Source organism: Physeter macrocephalus, chromosome 7, assembly GCF_002837175.3.
Source record: "Physeter macrocephalus isolate SW-GA chromosome 7, ASM283717v5, whole genome shotgun sequence".
NCBI classification, from domain to species: domain Eukaryota; kingdom Metazoa; phylum Chordata; class Mammalia; order Artiodactyla; family Physeteridae; genus Physeter; species Physeter macrocephalus.
The window spans coordinates 114470316-114489318 of NC_041220.1; the positions used below are offsets into that span (position 1 = coordinate 114470316).

Consider the following 19003-nt stretch of genomic DNA (forward strand, 5'->3'; position numbering starts at 1 on the left):
ATTGATGTGCATGTATCTTTTCAAATTAGAGTTTTTATTTTTTTCTGGATATATACCCCCAAGAGTGGGATTGCTGTATCATATGGTAGCTCTATTTTTACTTTTTTAAGGAACCCCCATACTGTTCTCCATAATGGTTGCACCAATTTACATTCCCACCAACAGTGCATGAGGGTTCTCTTTTCTCTACACCCTCCCCAGCATTTCTTATTTGTAGACTTTTTGTTGATGGCCATTCTGACCAGTGTGAGGTGATACCTCATTGTGGTTTTGATTTGCATTTCTCTAATAATTAGTAATGTTGAGCATCTTTTCATGTGCCTGTTGATAATCTGTATGTCCTCTTTGGTGAAATGTCTATTTAGGTCTTCTGCCCATTTTTTCGATTGGTTTGTTTGTTTTTTTTTGATACTGAGTTATATGAGCTGTTTGTGTATTTTGGATATTTAACCTCGTGTCGGTCTCATCGTTTGCCAATTTTTTTCTCCTGTTCCGTAGATTGTCTTTTCATTTTGTTGGTGTTTTCCTTTGCTGTGCAAAAGCGTTTAATTTAGATTAGGTCTCATTTGTTTATTTTTGCTTCTATGCTATTTTTTTTTAATTTTTAAATTTTATTTATTTTTTTATACAGCAGGTTCTTATTAGTCATCAGTTTTATACACATCGGTGTATAACATGTCAATCCCAATCTCCTAGTTCATCCCGCTGCCACTCCCACCCCCCTGCCACTTTCCCCCTTGGTGTCCATACGTTTGTTCTCTGTTGTATTTTTATAATAACAACTTTATTGAGATGTAATTCACATATCATAAAATTCACTCATTTAAATTTAAACAAAGTTCTGCAACCATCACTGTGGAATTCTAGAACATTTTCTTCACCTCAAAGTAGAAACTCCATGTTTTAGCCGTCACTTCCTATTCTTGTCCCCCTACATGCACGCATGCGCACATACACGCACTAATCTACTAATCTACTTTTTGTTTTTATAGATTTGTCTGTTTTGAACCTTTCATATAAATAGATCATACACTATTTGGTTTTTGTGACTGACTTCTTTCTCAGCATAATGTTTTCAAGTTTTATCCGTGTTATGGCATGTATCAGTCCTGTGTTCCTTTCTATTGCTAAATAATATCCTATTGTGTGGATATATATCACATTTTATTTACCTGTTTGTAAGTTGTTGGACATCTGGGTTGTTTCCACTTTTGGGCTGTTATGCGTAATGCTTCTGTGAGCGTTCATGAACAACTGTTTGTGGGGGTGTATGTTTTCATTTCTCTTGAATGGAATTGCCAGGACATGTGATAACTGTTTGCCACCTTTTGAGAAACTGTCAGACTGTTTTTCAACATGGCTACAACATTTTACAATCTCGTGGAGGCTTCCATTTCTCCACATCCTTGCCAAAACTTTCTGTTATCTGTCTTTTGAATTATAGACATCCTAGTGGATGTGAAATGGTATCTCACTGTGGTTTTGATTTTTATTTCCAGAATAGCTAGTGATGTTGAGCATCTTTTCATGTGCTTATTGGCCATTGGTTTATCTTTTTTGGAGAAATGTCTGTTTAGATCCCTTACTCATTTTAATTTGGTTATTTGTCTTTTTATTGTTGAGTCATAAGAGTTCTGTAAATATTTTGCGTATTCAACCTTTATTAGCTAGATATATGATTTGCAAATATATTCTCTCATTCTGTGGGTTATCTCTTTATTTTCTTAATGATATCTTTGGAACACAAAAGTTTTTAATTTGATGAAGTCCAGTATATCTATTTTCTTTCTTTTGTTGCTTGTGCCTTTGATGTCATATCTAAAAATTCATTGCCTTACCGAAGGTCGTGAAGATTTACTCCCATATTTTAAGAGTTTTAGCACTTACATTTAGGTCTATGATCCATTTTGAGTTAATTTTAGCATAAGGTGTAAGGAAGGGGTCTAACTTCATTCTGCTGCATGTGGATATCTAGTTGTTCGAGCACAGTTTGTTGAAGAGAATATTCTTTCCCCATTGAAATGTCTTGGCATATTGGTTTTGTTTTGTTTTGAGGTGAAATCTACATAACATAAAATTAAACATTTTAAAGCATACAGTGGCATTTAGTATGTTCACAGTGTTGTGCAACCACCACCTCTATCTGATTCTGTCATTTGGGTTGTCGTGCAGTCACCACTTCTATCTAGTTCTAACTTTGTAAATGTAGTGAACTTGATAAAACTAAACATTTTCATCATCCTAAAAAAGAACTCTATACCCATTAAGCAGTAACTTCTCATTTCCCCCTCCTCTCAGCCCCTGGCAACCACCAATCTACTTTCTATCTCCAGAGATTTACCAATTCTGGATATTTCATATAAATAAAATCATTCAGTGTGTGACCTTTTGTGTCTGGCTTCTTTTGCTTACCATGTTTTCAATGGTCATTCATATTGTAGCCTGTATCAGTACTTAACGCCTTTTTATAGCTGAATAATATCCCATTGTATAGATATATCACATTTTGTTCATCCATTCATCTCTTGGTGAATATTTGGGTTTTGGTGTATTGTTTTTTAATGCTATTACTTCAAGACTTTTGACCTTGTATATCAGCATTCTTCTTTAGTTATAAATTCACAAATACAAGGAAAAGGAAGAGCCATTACTTCCCATTCTTAATTAAGAGTAATGACCTATATATGCAACAATATTCTATTTACCACAAAGAAAGCTCCTGGTATGTATTAGTGTCTTTCACCTATTATTTATTTTATAGCCTTCATGTTTTGTAAGTTGCTTCATAACCACTCTCTCATCTAAGCATCACAAGAACATTGAAAAGCACACATAGGGCATTTAAAAAATTGTTCTCATTTTGCGAGAGAGAGTATTATGATGATTGTCACTTACCCAAAGTTATTTAGCAATTAAATGACAGAGTCTAATGTAACTACAGTCTTTTGCCTCCAAATCATGTTCTTTACTGATAACAAAATGTTCCTACACAAAAAATTTTAGCTATTATGCCCTGAGTCAATACACTGAGTTCTTGTAGTTAACCAAAATTGTTCAATGAAAGATAGTTATGCATATCTATTCTTTCTATATCACAGTTGAAAATTAACCTAAAATGTAGTTTAAACCCGGTTATAATATTGGTGTTAAGAGCCAGGGATAACCTCTGTACCACAGAATTTTGTCTTCTGGTGAAAAAGACCAAGATCTTTAACACAAGAGAGAGGCTGTGTGCGTTTTCAGTTTTATTCATTAGTATATACTCTAGTGTATCTACCTATGTTAACTGTAGGCTCTCAATAAAATATTTGTTAAGTGAATGAGTGAGAGAAATACATGTTCTACCAGCTGTGTGACACCACTACGTTTTATCGTAAATGGCCACTGAATATTCCCGTTAGTCTTTCAAGTTTTGAACGAACACATGTAATAAAAATTCTTATAGTCTAACACATATTTATTAGAGTACTTTTATTTTTGTTACCTTATTAAATATGGCAGGTACTGTTTAATCTTTATTGAGCAGATGAATAAACCGAGGCATAGAAAAGCTTAGTAACATGCTAGGTAGCAACCCAAGCCATAGATTCCTCTCTTATGAAGGTTTCAGACAGCTATGCTGAGTTATAAAGGTAATTAAAATTTAATTATCTTAAAATAGCGTGATATTGATATAGGGTATTTAATAACTTGTGATTTGGGAGATCCAATCTTTGAGGTGTGATTTTATTCACATTTCTATCAATCTAAAATTGATGTTTGTGTGTTTGACTACTTTGAAAGTTGTGTATCTTTTCTTTAAGATGCCTTCATGTGTGTCTGCTTAAATTTTATTCCACTTATCAGCTCCATATTCTTCCCACTTTCACCCCCTGTTCTTATTATCAGAAATTTATGTATGGTTTTTTAAAATGTCATTAAACATCAGTCATTTCATGTTTTTAGGATCAGGAATTTTCCTAGATCAGCAAAACATCTTTTTCAAAATTGCCAAAGGTTGCTTTAAGATATGTTGTCATTTTAAACTTAGTAGATATTTTGGTTTTCCTTTTAGGTGTTGACAGCTCTTCTACCACAAGCAGTGCTTCTCCAATGCCCAACAGTTATGATGCCCTAGAAGGAGGCAGCTATCCAGGTAATTTGTTTTGTGCATATTTGATGTTTATTTGAAAAGTTATTGACCATCAATTACTTTCAAACATGAACATGTACTGTACATAATTAGCAGACTATATTTTTAACAGGAAAAAAAGGGACATTTTCCTGGTTTTGTCAGCCTTAATTTAGTGGTGTAATTGTCATATAACAACTGTGGATGCTGTTTTTGGGAGGCCTAAGGAAATTTATTATTTGATTTTTGTTACCATGCTCTATCTTTTTCCTCTTTCTAAAAGGCTTAATACTGAATAATTTTTCTCTTCTTTTCCCTTCTTTTTTATGCTAATAATTCCTTAAATAAATTTTATATTTCTGTTCTCATGCTTAGGTCCTTGAATTTCTTCCAACTAGCCTCTGAATATAAATAGTCTTTGACTCTTTACTCCCCCTATGGCTCCTGGCTGCCTCCACCAGGTAAATAGATTAACCAACTTGGGGGTAGGTTTTGGAGGCATTACTTTTAACCATATCTGGAAGTAACTTTGGTCATATGTAGGAACAGGAGTGGTGGATAGTGTTTAAAAAAATTACGAACTGAACTTCTATAATGATTAGTTATTTCATTATAGCATCTTGTGCTGTGATCTTCCTTATTTGCCTGTCTCCTATCATCAACAGCCTGACAACCACACCTGACCTCCTTCTTTGTCCTTTCTTTCTAATGATTCCAAACTTTAGGATTAACAGAACAAGTAATTTTGCTCTTCGCTTTATTTCTTATCATGTTGTTAATTATCCAGGATGAAGCTTAATTGAAGTTGGAGTGTGCTGGACTTCACACACCGTCTTGCTCTCACTGTTCTATGAGTCAGTAGAAAACTTTAATCTTCTCAGCTTAGTACAGAGTTCCCTTTTAACATTTCAAGAATACTTAAAGAAGCTACTCAGTCTTTTGTGGTTAAGGGTTCTTTCCCTAGGGATCTGTGAGAGAGGGAGAGAGAGAGAGGGAGAGAGAGAGTGTGTGTGTGTGTGTGTGTGTGTGTGTGTATGTGTGTGTGTGTAAAAAGTTGTGGACCATTCCAAAAGCAATTACTATTGTCAAAATATTCTAGAAGAGTTACTTCTTTCACTAAAAATGAATACTATTTATTCAACTATCATATTTCATGAGCTTCAAATTAACCTGAAATAAAACATCTAACGTGGTATAGTTAAAAGATGATGGCCTTGGAGTTAGACCTTGCTGTGTTTATCTGTATTCATTTAATCAACAAATCTTAATCTTCTTATGAACTGTGCTTTGACAGTAAGTGAATAACCTTAGGTAAATTTTCTAGCTATTTTATACTGCACCAAAATTAAGGAAAGCCATGAACATCTATCACAGTAAGATTAACTGAATTAAGTCTATGTGTCAGGTACTACGTAGATCTTAGGGACTATAGAAATGTATGAAATACTGTCCTTTTCCTAAAAAAGGGGGAAAAAGTTTTAGACCCCCATGTTTAGGACTCCAGTTCTTCATTTCTTAAGCTGATGACTGTTTTCATGTTAAGAGACCTTTCTACTTACAGTCCCATCACAGTGAGGAGAGACAAGCAGGAAATCGAAGTATATGACACTGCATTGACTCTCTAGTCCTTTTAAGAAGTCTGGAAAGTTACCAGAAAGCCAGTAAGCCAGTGCTTGCCTAATTAGCACAAGACAATAGACAGCAGCATGTCTAGGAAGGTCTCTTCAAAATGAGAGTGAAGAGAGTCAGTAGAAAGATGATTCCTCAATAAACTTTGAAAAAATAAATTTCTTAAGTCAGATGCTTTTAAGAACATATTTTCTTTTTGCAGAGTCTGATTGCTGGTGAAGAATATAGGTGAAGAATATAATTTTTATATGAAAATATACAGTGAAATACAGTGATATGAGAGATTAAAATACACATGTATTTTAGATTTGACTTTTTGTTGTTGTTATTCTTGTATATGGTGATTAAATTTTCTACAGTTTTTTTCCCCCAGTTTTAATCAAGTTTTAGTTTCTGTTTTAAATTTAAATAAAGGAAGAACATTCATTCATTAAATTTTATTTGGCCTCTACTACATACCAGACATTGTTTTCGGAGCTGGACACTATTCTAGACTGTCTTTCATATTTTCATTTTTGCCTCTGCAAATAAAGCAGACTTCTAGGGCATTGTGGTAATATGCCACTCCTTCCATGGACTTTTTTTTTTTTTTTAAATAAATGTCAGGGTCAGATAAAAAAGCAAGTTAGAGCAAAGAGTAGTTGACACTCTTTTTGTTTTTTGGTTTTTTTAAATTTATTTTATTTATTTATTTTTGGCTGCGTTGGGTCTTCGTTGCTGTGCACGGGCTTTCTCCAGTTGCAGTGAGCGGGGGCTACTCTTTGTTGTGGTGCACGGGCTTCTCATTGCGGTGGCTTCTCTTGTTGTGGAGCATGGGCTCTAGGCACACAGGCTTCAGTAGTTGTGGCATACAGGCTCAGTAGCAGTGGCTCGCGGGCTCTAGAACACAGGCTCAGTAGTTGTGGCGAATGACCTTAGTTGGTCCGCGGCATGTGGGATCTTCCCGGACCGGGGCTCGAACCCGTGTCCCCTTAAGAATCGGCAGGCGGATTCTTAACCACTGCGCCACCAGGGAAGCCCGACACGTTTTTATTGCTTTGCTTTGTCTTCTGCTTCTTAGCGCCATTTCTGCTGAGAGAATAAAAGGAAAAATAACTGTATTTTTAATATACGTAAATATATATTTATATTATATGCTGTGTGGTATTATATATATTTAATATATAATATATATTATATATATTATATATATTATAGATATTTAATATGCATAAATATAAAGGTCTTATCTGTTAGAAATACCAATTGAAGTATTTGTCAATGAAATGATACAAAATGGGGTTTTCTTGTAAATACATGTGTAAAAAAAAAAAGATGGGGTAGGAACATGTGAAACAAGATTAGCAAAATACTGATGATTATTAAAGCCGAGTAATGGATATATGGGGTTTATTATTCTATTCTCTCTACTTTTGTGTATGTTCAAAATTTCCCATAATAAAAAAGTTTTAATAAAAAGGGAGATGCCAAAGGCTGTGGCTCACCCAAGAGTATCTGTGGAGTCCTGATTTTCCGTTGTTAACACCATGGTTTTCCCTTTGCTAGACATGCTCTCCTCATCAGCAAGCAGTCCCGCTCCTGATCCCGCTCCCGACCCCGACCCCGACCCTGACCCTGCTCCAGCTGCTCCTCAGCCTTCAAAACTGGCTAAGCCATTTGGGTATGGTTATCCAGCTCTTCAGCCTGGATATCAGAATGCTACAGCACCACTGAATTCTGGAGCACCGCCCAGTAGCCCAGTGTATTCTGGGTTCCAGCAGTATGCTCAGGTATGGATTTAGTCATTAAAAAAAAATTGTATAAAAATTGTGAAGCTATGATCAATTCTGACAAATCCCTGGTGATTCAAATGGATCATAGGTATGAATACAGGTAAGTCTAGATCAAACATGCATAGAATTTGATTCCAGTGTGTGTGTGTGTGTGTATGCGTGCGCACGCATGCATACATAGAAGGAGATAAAAGGTATTACTGTGATTTTTCTTTTCTGCATTGTACTTTTATTTTTCAGGGGCTCTGCAATGTACAGGTATTAATTTTATGGTTGGGAAGTTAAAGTAAATGTTATTTTAAATTCTGTATTACTAAGCTGGCTTTCTCCTCAAAAAATGACATGGTATATGTGTGATTTGGGATTTGGGTCTCAGTTCTTAACTTGAAGAACTCTCCGTGACATATAACTGAAATTGGTAAAAGCCTCCATACACATACATGCTCATTAATACATTGGTTCATAATTACTGCTATGACCTCTTTTGACATGACCTTTCTTGGAGTTACCTGTTAAATACCATATCAGTTTAATAATAGGACAATAAATATTTTACATTTATATTTATTGGTGAAAAAAATAAAATATAAGGAAACGATTTAAATGGTTTCAAAAGCATTCTACTTACAATAAAAAACTGCTCGTAGTAGACTAACCTTACAGAAATTTCATCTGGTGGTGAACTGATGAAAATTAGAGGGGAAATAAGAAAACCATTTGTTCCTGGAATTTAATCTTAGAATTAAAGCACAGAAGAAAGAAGGAAACTGGGAGAGGCACTGGAGAAATGTGGTTGGTTGGTTATTACAGATTTCCCTGCCTTCCATTTTGTTAGAGTTTCTTTATGACTTTATTGGTCCAGATGGAACACCACTATTTCAGGGTAACTGAGCAATAATGATTTAAGCACATAGCTAGGATGTGCTTTTAAATTCTTACCTGTGTACTAAAAAAAAGTTATAGATTTTAATCTAATATTAACATTAACAAGCTAATTTTAAAAGCAGCCATTTATTTTTGAAATCCTAGTTAGAATATTTTAATTTAGCTTTTAGCAACCTTCTGTAGTAAAATTGAAATGCCTTTAAATGTTGCATTTAGTATAACCCCAGTGGGAGGGTTCTGAAATCTAAGGGCTTTCTTTGTGTTCATTTATTTATGATGACCTTTATTAAGTAGTGGGAAAACCCAATGGCTGCCCTTTGAGGAAGAAAAAAACTTAAAATTAGTTTTTCAGGGTAAAAAAAACAGGTAAAAAGTTGATGTTTAAAGATGAAAATAAAAAATAGAAAAATATTTTAGTGAATATGTAAAAAACCAGATACAGATACTGTATGGCTATTTTTTTAACCAAAAGAAAATGTGCATGATCAACTGTAGGAAAATGCAGATAAGCAAAAAAGAAGAAAATAAATATCAATCAATACTCCCACCATCAAGATATGAAAAGTAACAGTTGGAGTCTATCCTTCTGGGTTTCTTGCTGTATGCATTTGCAGGAGAAAGCCAGTAAAGAAGCTGGTCATGTAAATGTCTTATTTACACAAACAAATAAGTTGATAAATATGGGCATTGTTTTGCATTTTTAAAAAATTCTTCAACAGCATAAGAGGAAACCTTTCTATATTATTACATATCCTTCATCTGATAGCTGCATAACATTTTATAATCACCCAGTCTGCCACTATTGGGCATAACTTGAGTGTCAAAATCAAAATATACACGTGTGCACAAACCTTGTGCATTTGTCTCATTATTTCCTTAGATGAAATCTCTTCAGGTGAAATTAGTGAATCATAGCACCTAATTTTACCAGTCTTTAGAATTTCTCTCTACTTATTAATTCAGTGAAAACTGAGTTTCTACTGTGTGGCAGCCCTACTCTAGGCACTGAGGTTACAAGAGGAAGCTAAGTGAACAAAACAGAGTTCCCTCTCTCAAGCAACTTGGTGGGAAGGCAGGGCCAATGGGACATAAGTAAGTAAAGCAATAAATTAGCAAACTAGTTTCAGGGACTTCCCTGGCAGTCCAGTGGTTAAGACTTTGCCTTCTAGTGCAGGGGGTGCGGGTTCGATCCCTGGTCAGGGAGCTAGGATCCCCATGTCTAGTGGCCAAAAAACCAAAACATAAAACAGAAGCAATATTGTAACAAATTCAATAAAGACTTTAAAAAATAAAAACAAAAACAAGCTAATTTCAAATAGTTACAGTGCTATGAATCAAGAGGAGTGGAAGAAATTGCTGGGGTTGGGTATAAAGAGTAAACAGTCAGGAAGGCCCTCATTATAGAAGTTATGTTTGAGTTAATATTTGAATGACAGGAAAAGTCAGACATGGAAAAATCTGGGGGTAGAGGATTTCAGGCTGAGGAAACATATATACAGAAACGTCAGGCAGGAGCAACTTTAACATGTTCTAGGACCAAAGTCCCAGTGTGGCTGGAACTCAGTTAGCAATGGGAAGAATAATAGGAATGAGATCAGAGAGCTAGGGAAGAACCATAGTCAGAAGCTTGGATTTTACATCAAGTGCAAAGGGAAAACATAGGAGATTTTATGTAATGGAATGAAATCTGATTTACGTACTTAGAGACTCATTTGGCTACTATGTGAAGAACGGATTAGGGCTGAGAGTATTTGAAAAGATAAAAATGGAAACAGGGAGACAAATGGAAGCTTTGCCATCATCCCAGAAATAGTTGATTGTGCTTTCTTCTAAGGTGGTATTGGCAGTGGTAGTGAAAAGTGGATGGATAAGGGATATCTTTTGACTTATTGATGGATCAGATGTGGTAGGTGAGAGAAAGGAAGCATCAAGGATAACACTTGGGTTTTTGGCAGGGCATCTGGATAGAGGGTAGTGTATTTACTTAGGTGGTAAAGACAGAAGAATAGTTCTGGGAATAGGAATCGAATTGGCCATATTAAGTTAGAATACCTAATAGACATCCAAGTGGAGATGTATAGTAGACAGTAGTTGATCAGTATTTGGTGGTCAGGTATGGAGAAATAATGTACCAATTTATATTCCTAGCAAAAGTGTCTTTGCCTACTTTTCCATATTACTAAGTATGCCAAGTATTATATTTTATAAGCAAAAATATTAAATTATTTTCATAATTATTAGTTATTTGTGTTTCTTTACTGAAATCCCTGTTCATATTCTTTCACCATTATTCTATTCAGGTCCTTCTAGTTTGTAACATTTTTGTCTAATAATATATTGCAGTTTTCTCCCCCAGCTTGACACTTGTTTTTAATTTTAATGGTTTTTTTCTTAATTGGAGAAATGTTTAATTTTATATAGTCATATTATAATTTCTTTTGTTTTTACCTTTGTATCTTTTAAAAGTCTTTTCAACCTTAAGATTAGGGAAAAATTCCCTCTATATATATTTTTTTACTTTGGTGATTTCACTTTTTTACATCTTTTAAGGTTTTGTTTTGGTACATAATGTAAATAATAAATCTCATTTCTCCCCCCACCATATATATTCAATAGTTAGCTCTAATTTCACTGATATTTATTAAATAACCTATCTTTCCTCATTGATTAAATATTCCATCCTTATTTTGTATCCTAAATTCTTAAATTTAAATTCTTAAATTCTAAATTCTTATCTTAAACTTGGGTCTGTTTGAGGTTTTCTGTTATACACTGTTACTGATCCGTGTAATCATTTTTGTCTCCTCCTTTACAGCTCTACTGAAAACTGAAAGAATCTCTTGTATTATCCAGTTTTGTTTTTTTTTCCTTAGGATCATCAGCTTCAGTTACTGTCAACAGTTTGTTATACTTGTTTGACCTATCCCCCACACACACACACACACACACACACACACACACACACACACACCCCTACGTTTTCTTACTGAGGGTTTTAAAGCTAATCCTGGGCAAGGGAAGGCAGGGAGATGGAAGAGAGAATTTCTTGCAAACCACAATACCACTATCATATCCAACAAAATTAACAATAATTTCTAAATGTTGTTTAAAATTCAGTCCATAGGGCTTCCCTGGTGGCACAGTGGTTGAGAGTCCGCCTTCGGATGCAGGGCACGCGGGTTCGTGCCCCGGTCCGGGAGGATCCCACATGCCGCGGAGCGGCTGGGCCCGTGAGCCGTGGCCGCTGCGCCTGCGCGTCCGGAGCCTGTGCTCCGCGATGGGAGAGGCCACAACAGTGAGAGGCCCGCGTACCGCAAAAAAATAAATGAATAAATAATAAAATTCAGTCCATATTCAGATTTGCCCGACTGTTTCAGTATTGCTCTTCTGTAGTTGGTTTGTTCAAATCAGGAGCTAAGCAAGACTTACTAATTGCATTTGCTTATGTCTCTTAATTCTCTTTTTAATTTTAAAACAAAGCTCCACCCCCATTTTTTGTGCCTTTGATCTTTTGAAAAACCTGGGTCTCTTGTCCTGTAGAATGTTCCGCATTCTGAATTTGGCTGATTGCTTCTGGTGGTATCATTTAACTCATTCCTCTGTTCCATTTTCTATGTATTAGAAATTAGATCTAATGGCCCAATTATATTCAGGTATATTACTTCATTTATTTATTTCCCTAAGCCAAAATACAATATATTTTGGTTCTGTGTACATCATAATAATACTTGGTTGTTTCACTTTTAGTGGTGTTAGGATTGATTAGTGGGTTCATATGGTGACAACCTGATCTTTTCATTGTGAGGTTCCTCATTATGCTTTCACCCAGTGGCTTTATCATCTATTGATATCTGTTTATCATCTATTCCATATGACCATTACCTGTATCATTTATTTCCATATGGGTTGTAAAATAGTGATTTTCCTGACTTTATCATTTTGCACTGATTAGCTGGAATTCTGCAGTACATTCACATAATGGAGTGCTCGATAACTACAAAAAAGAATGTGGAAAATCTTTATATACAGACATAGAGTTATTGCCAGGACTTTTTTTTTAGGTGTAAAACAGGGTCATATTTAGAGCAGTGTATATATTAGTTTATATTTATAGATACAGACAATGGAAGATTAAACCAAAAACTAATAAAAATAGTTATTTAGGGGGAGGGATCAAGAGTGAAACAAGCTATCTCTGAATTATTGTAAAGTTTTGACATTAGAATTAGGTAAATTTTGTTTACTCAAAAAAGATTATTAAGTGGAAAAAAAGATGAAAAGCAACCCTTAAAAATTAAAATCAAACAAAAACAAGCAAACCAGTTTATCAAGTTGGATACGTTCTGATACAGAAAAAAAGTATTGTTCTAACTAATCTTAAAACTCAGTATTTTGTATGTTCTCAGTGGGAAATAATCCAAGGACAAAAAGAACTACAAAGAAATCTTTAATTTAATAACTTTATATTTATAATAATATTAGTGTTGTCATTTTTGACCTATTTTAGTATATTGTAGGATAAAACAAATAAGTAAGGCTGTTACCATTAGGAATCAAGATTTTCAGCAAAAGAGAAGAGAGATGCAGTCATAAAATCAAAAAAGTTAAAACACCATCATCTTAAATTTGAATTGGAAATGTCAATGTGAACTGATTATTCTTTTTCTTCTATTTAAAAATGTATTATGTTTTCTATCTCTACGTATTGTAGAAGTCTGGAAGTAATAACAGCACACTAGCAGTGAACACCCTTATTACCCAGATTATGGTCTCTAGATACCATCCCTACTTAGAAGGAACCAAGAATCTTTTTTGGATAAATGATTAATTTGAAGTCTGAAGGAGGAATGGTACAGAATGTCATGCCAGAAAGCAAGGAAGCTAACAAAGGCAATGGGTTCATATCAAAAGGACACTGGGGTCAGCTTTAAGGGGATCTCACTGGCCAAAGATTGGGTAGTTTGGCCATCAAAGTGAATAGTAACTAATTCGTTAAGTCACTTTGAGTTAATAAAAGGCATGAATTCAGAATAATACTGAAAATATAAAGGGAAGCAAAAAATAAGCAAAGCAGAACTCATTGAACATCATTGTCATTTCTATGGCATCAACTCATTCTGAAAATTGAAAAAACTTTAAAAACAAGCATTTACCCTGCTTTTCCAGTTTGAAAGATATTCAGAGAAACCAAATTCTTGATGTTGAAAAAAGCATTATTTAAATTTTGTTGTGGAGTTTAATCGTGCAAATAAGGTTTAAATTTATTCAGCATTTGTGCTTTGCGTTTTTTCAAGAGTGCTTTAAACTGAGCTGTCCTATTAAGTTATTTTACTGTTACAAAGCCAGATTTAAATTTTTTTTACCTTCTTGCTTTTCTGTATGTTAACATCCTACATATAGGATAATAAATTTTATTCATGTTTGTTAACATTGTTCTTTTGTTTTGCTTTGAATTGCCTTTTCAGCAGTATCCTGGTATGAACCAGTTGTCCTCCAGTCTGGGAGGATTGAGTCTTCAGAGTTCTTCACAACCAGAAAGTTTGAGACCTGTAAACCTTACTCAGGAGAGAAATATTTTACCCATGACTCCTGTTTGGGCTCCTGTACCTAACTTGAATTTAGACCTCAAAAAATTAAACTGTAGCCCAGAGTAAGTATTTAATTTATAATCTTTAGTAAGTAAAACCTTGTCAAAAACATTGTATGACTTTCAAAAATAGTAAAAGTACTATAGTATTAGTATTAATTCCTTGATTGGAAGTTTTGTTAGTGTGAACTCTTGTAAATTAGTTTGTATAGGAATTCTAGATGTAAAATTCAATTTAGGTCATTGGATCCTGTCCCCATCTCTGTCGCCATCCAATCTCATTCCCTATCATCTAATGCTAGGAAATTTTTTTTCTATTTTAGTGAAGGGTTTTAGGAACCCAAATCTAACTATATTTGTTTTCTTAAATTTCTTTTTCCTCACTTTTCACCAGTAGTAACTTCTGATGTCTTTTAAATAAGGTGAAATCTTTAAAATTTTATGTACTTCAGTCTCTGCTTGAAAAGGATACAAATGTCATTTGTATAATCCCAAGAACAGGTTTAGATAAATAATTTTTCTCTGAATTTTCTTTTCCCACTCAGTGTAGAATGAGAAGACCGTTGCTTGCCCCCAGGCATATTTATCCAGCCTGAATTTAGATTTGGATTTTCTTTATTGACTATTTCCTCACCTTATGGAGAAGTTTAGCTAGCAACCTCCATCTGGTGGCCACAAACCCCTGGTGTATCGTCTGGGTGGATGAGCTCTGTTACTCACCTCATAGTGCCCCCCAAACCGAAAGTTCTCTGTTATTACCTGCTTTCCTTATTTCTCTCTCCTAAGAATAGGATATTCCTCTGCACCCAAACATCCTCCTACTTGTGGAATCTCTCCTCAAAAAGTAAACTATGATTCACAGACAACATTCACAAACAACTCTGATTCACAACAACATCACAGACAACATTTCTTCCTTGCATTAGGATTAGTGTTCTTTAGAGACCATATATATATATATATATATTCTTTTTTTAAAGGCAGTAGTTTTCTAGCTTTTAAAAAAACTAAGTTCCTCTTTTTTTCAACCAAAGTCTTATATAGATTTCCAGTACAGGAAACAGAAAATGGAGGTGCTTCAAGCGTTCCACCTCTTCTACCACACCCTGCCACCAGCCTCCCCCATCAGTGCCGAAGGCAGTGCCAAGATCATTTCTATAAAAATGTATAATCATTGATTCTAGATTGAAAGTAGCTGCCTATCCTTCTGAATGTAACTTGCCTTCAGGTCGATAAGTATGTGGATTATGGCCTTGTACTATGAATGGTTAGGCATCCCCCAAGTAGGTAAATATAGTCTATGTGTATGTGTAAGAGATCACATAGTTAGGTGTCTGTGTTTCTACTCAGTTATGTGTTTTCTGTGAAAATATCTCTTATCAAAACAATGAAGCAGAGTAATAGGCTTTAGAGTATAGGCTTTATAGTTTGACAGACCTAGGTTCATACCATGGTTCCACTGATAAGTAGCTGTGAAACTGCCAATTACTCAACTTCTCAAACCGCAGTATTGTCAACTGTAAATCAGGAATAATAATTGTGCCTACATATTAAGATAAATCATTCAATATTTGCTGAATGCCTTCTAAATAAAGTGCCAGGCACTGTTTCTAGGTGCTGGGAATGAAGCAGTAAACAAAACAAAGTTCTCAATCTCATACAACCAATATCCTACTAGGGAAGACACACTGTGAAGTCAAACCAATGGGTGTATAATGTAAATGTAATTTCAGAGAATAACTATGAAGTAGGGAGTAGTAAGGATGGAGGGTGACTATTTTTAATTGAAGAGTCGGGATGGGTTTTCCCAGGAGTTATTAACATTTGAATAGAGATCTGAATGAAATGAGAGAGCAAGATGTGACTCTGGAAAAAGAGTGTGTGCCAAGCTGCATGAACAGCAAATGCAGAAGTCCTGAAGCCAGAACCAACTTGGCGTCTTCAAGGAACATCACCAGCGTGGAGTCAACCCGTAACTGGATATCTCTACATACTGTCAAGCACTCCTTAAAATTCCTGTCACGGTTTCCAGTTCCCATGCTTCTTATCTCTTTGGTTGCTCTTTTATTGATTCTGTGTCTACTGACCTTAAGTTACTTACTCTATGAGAGGAATAGTGCTAGGGTGACACAAGGACAAAATGATCTCTAATCTCAAATGGAGACGATAAAGAAAGTACACAACCAACTAAAGCAGATCAGACTAATTGATAACACAGAAGCATAAGTAGATCTCAGAGCACAGAGGAAGAAGTCTTTCTTTCTGACTTGCGATCAAGGGTGAGGATGGTTTCACAAGAAGCTATAACTTTGATGAGTCTCATAGAAAGATCAGGAGTTCAGCAGATGAAGAATGACAGCAAAGCAGGAACAGCATCATGAAAGCTGTACCTTTTCACTCATGCTTTCTGCTCCCTCCTGTTCATGCCCTGATAGTCATGATGGAGTTACTGTTTGTTCCTGAATGTGTTGGACTTTATCACCATTAAAATGTTGAGTCCTTAATTTAGGCCTTTTGACATATAAATTACATATATGCCCATTTAAAGTAATCAGGACCCTCCTAATTATAGTTATGTAATATACCCAAATGATTTTCATGTATGCCATTAAATGTTTAGTTATCTACAACTATCTACGTCAATATTGTTTTTTATCTCTGATAGCTCATGTAGTCCATGTTGTTTATATCTTTGCAGTTCATTTCGGTGTACTTTGACGAATATTCCACAGACACAGGCTTTACTGAATAAAGCTAAGCTTCCTTTAGGATTGTTGTTACATCCCTTCAGAGACTTAACGGTAAAGTAACATTTTAAAATATTAGTGGGTACTGACCTGTGTACTTATGTGCGAGGTATTCAGATTGTATATTTTCTTAGAATTTTTTTCATTTTCTTTCATTTGAAGTTAGAATTAATCATTTCTATCAATTTCAATACAGCAAACATTTTCTGTCATCTGCTTTGTGAAAGGCCCTAAACTAAGCACTGGTAAATACAAAGATAATTAAGTCATTGATGTTGCCCCTAAGAAATTCTTATCTAACGGGACAAAGATATCCCAAATAATTACAGTGCAAATAATTACAGTGCAGGAAAACTAATACATGTAACTAATCAAATTCTATGAAGTACTTAGGTGGTGAATATAGTATTGGAAGGGATTTCTTCTGGGTACAGTAGCAGACTTTTCTACAAGTAATGAGATCTGAGCTGGATTTTGAAAGGTTAATAGTTTTAGAAGTTGGAAAGGCCGTAGAGGATAGATAAACTTTAGGAGTTCTTTTTTAAACATAAAGGAAACACCAGCAATGATATGCATTTAGGGAGGAAAACCATATGATTGTTCCCAACTGTATTAATCAAATGCTTAATTAAATGCTTCAAGTCTATTGAATTAAAACATTACTTTTTAAAGTTTCCACAGTCTGTTTGACTTAACACCTAGCTTGCTGGATTTTTACACATACTTCTGGTATTTCATGCAGATATGTTGAATTTAAATTAAAATTTCTAAACTTCAGAAATAACATTTATCCAGATACATTCTATTTATAGTTTAAGTTGCATTTCTCCCTCACACATTTTTATGACTGTGGTTTTCTACGTTCATTGCTACTGAGTTTTTTTTGCTCTCATTCAACCAAAAAATATTTATTGACTACCTATCATGCTGGGTGCCGAGGATACAGAGGTCACCGCTTCCTCGTGGAGCTTTCTTTCCTACTAGGATGTATAGAAAGGAGCAAAGTGAATAGAAAATAAAATAATTATAATATGCAATAAGTACCTTGAATTTATTCATTCAGTAAATACTATTTGATCACCTGTAATAAAATTGCAACCTTTATCTTGAAACCAAGATAGTTAATTTCCCATATACATAGGTGACTTTTTTTTTTTTTTTTTAGCTGCATTGGGTCTTTGTTGCTGCGCGCGGGCTTTCTCTAGTTGCAGCAACCGGAGGCTACTTTTCATTGCAGTGCGCGGGCTTCTCATTCTTCTCATTGCAGTGGCTTCTTTTGTTACGGAGCATGGCCTCTAGGCACATGGGCTTTAGCGTGTAGGCTCAGTAGTTGTGGCGCACGGGCTTAGTTGCTCCGCGGCATGTGGGATCTTCCCGGACCAGGGCTCGAACCCATGTCCCCTGCATTGGCAGGCAGATTCTTAACCACTGCGCCACTGGGGAAGTCCCTGAAAATTTTTGTCTAAATACATATTCCATATGTGATACCTTCTGGAAGTATATAGACTAAATTGTCAGCAATGACTTCCTCTGGAATGTAGAATTCTGGATAATTTTTTATTTTCTTATTTTCAGTTAAACATATTTCCTGATATTTTCACAAATGATATGTAGTTATGTAATAAAAATTATTTTTGTGAAAAAAATTAAGTACAAAAATAAATGTTTATGTATGGATGGGGGGGGAAAGCCAGAAGGAAATATATTAAAATGTTATCAGGGGTTAATTCAGGGAGATATAATAATATGTATCATATTTTCTAAATTTCTTATATTGAATATAAAGTTCCTTTCCCAAACTAAGCATAAAAAGATGTATAGTGTTTGAGGCACATTGTGTTTGGTCTCTCGTGGCTACAGTCCCCAACAGGACTGTGTGGCTGTCTAACAAGCAGGGTCTTGAGAGTCTGTTACCAGGTGCAGGCAAGCAGCAAAGACAAAGGCATTTTTATATGGTGCATGTTTCTTTCTCACTCTTGTTTCTTGAGTTTAGCTGATAGCTGAGGTTATTCTATTTTCTTGGCCAACCAGGCTTTTCTTGCCAGTAACTTTCATTACATTTGGTTTGACTTTATTTTAGTGTTATTTTATAGTTTGCGACAGAAGAAGGAGAAAACTTGATAGCTGCTTGTGTTGCTCAGTGCACCACTGGATTCTATTAAAATGCTTCAATTTCAATGGGGCTTCCCTGGTGGCGCAGTGGTTGAGAGTCTGCCTGCCGATGCAGGGGACACGGGTTCGTGCCCCAGTCCGGGAAGATCCCACATGCCGC

The 19003-nt window shown here is 35.1% G+C and overlaps 1 protein-coding gene across 4 annotated transcripts in view; it reads left to right on the forward strand.

Moving 5' to 3' along the window:
• The window catches only part of SEC24B (SEC24 homolog B, COPII coat complex component), a 101568-nt gene that overhangs the window by 59303 nt on the left and 23262 nt on the right, over nucleotides 1-19003 (forward strand). For 2 of the 4 annotated variants that reach the window (XM_024119325.3, XM_024119327.3), the window contains 4 exons: nucleotides 4055-4135; nucleotides 7286-7509; nucleotides 13866-14047; nucleotides 16683-16785. In XM_024119325.3, the coding sequence (XP_023975093.1) occupies nucleotides 4055-4135; nucleotides 7286-7509; nucleotides 13866-14047; nucleotides 16683-16785 (590 nt within the window). Of the gene's footprint in view, nucleotides 1-4054; nucleotides 4136-7285; nucleotides 7510-13862; nucleotides 14048-16682; nucleotides 16786-19003 lie in introns of all 4 variants that reach the window. The other 2 variants (XM_024119324.3, XM_024119326.3) reach the window with 1 other exon arrangement.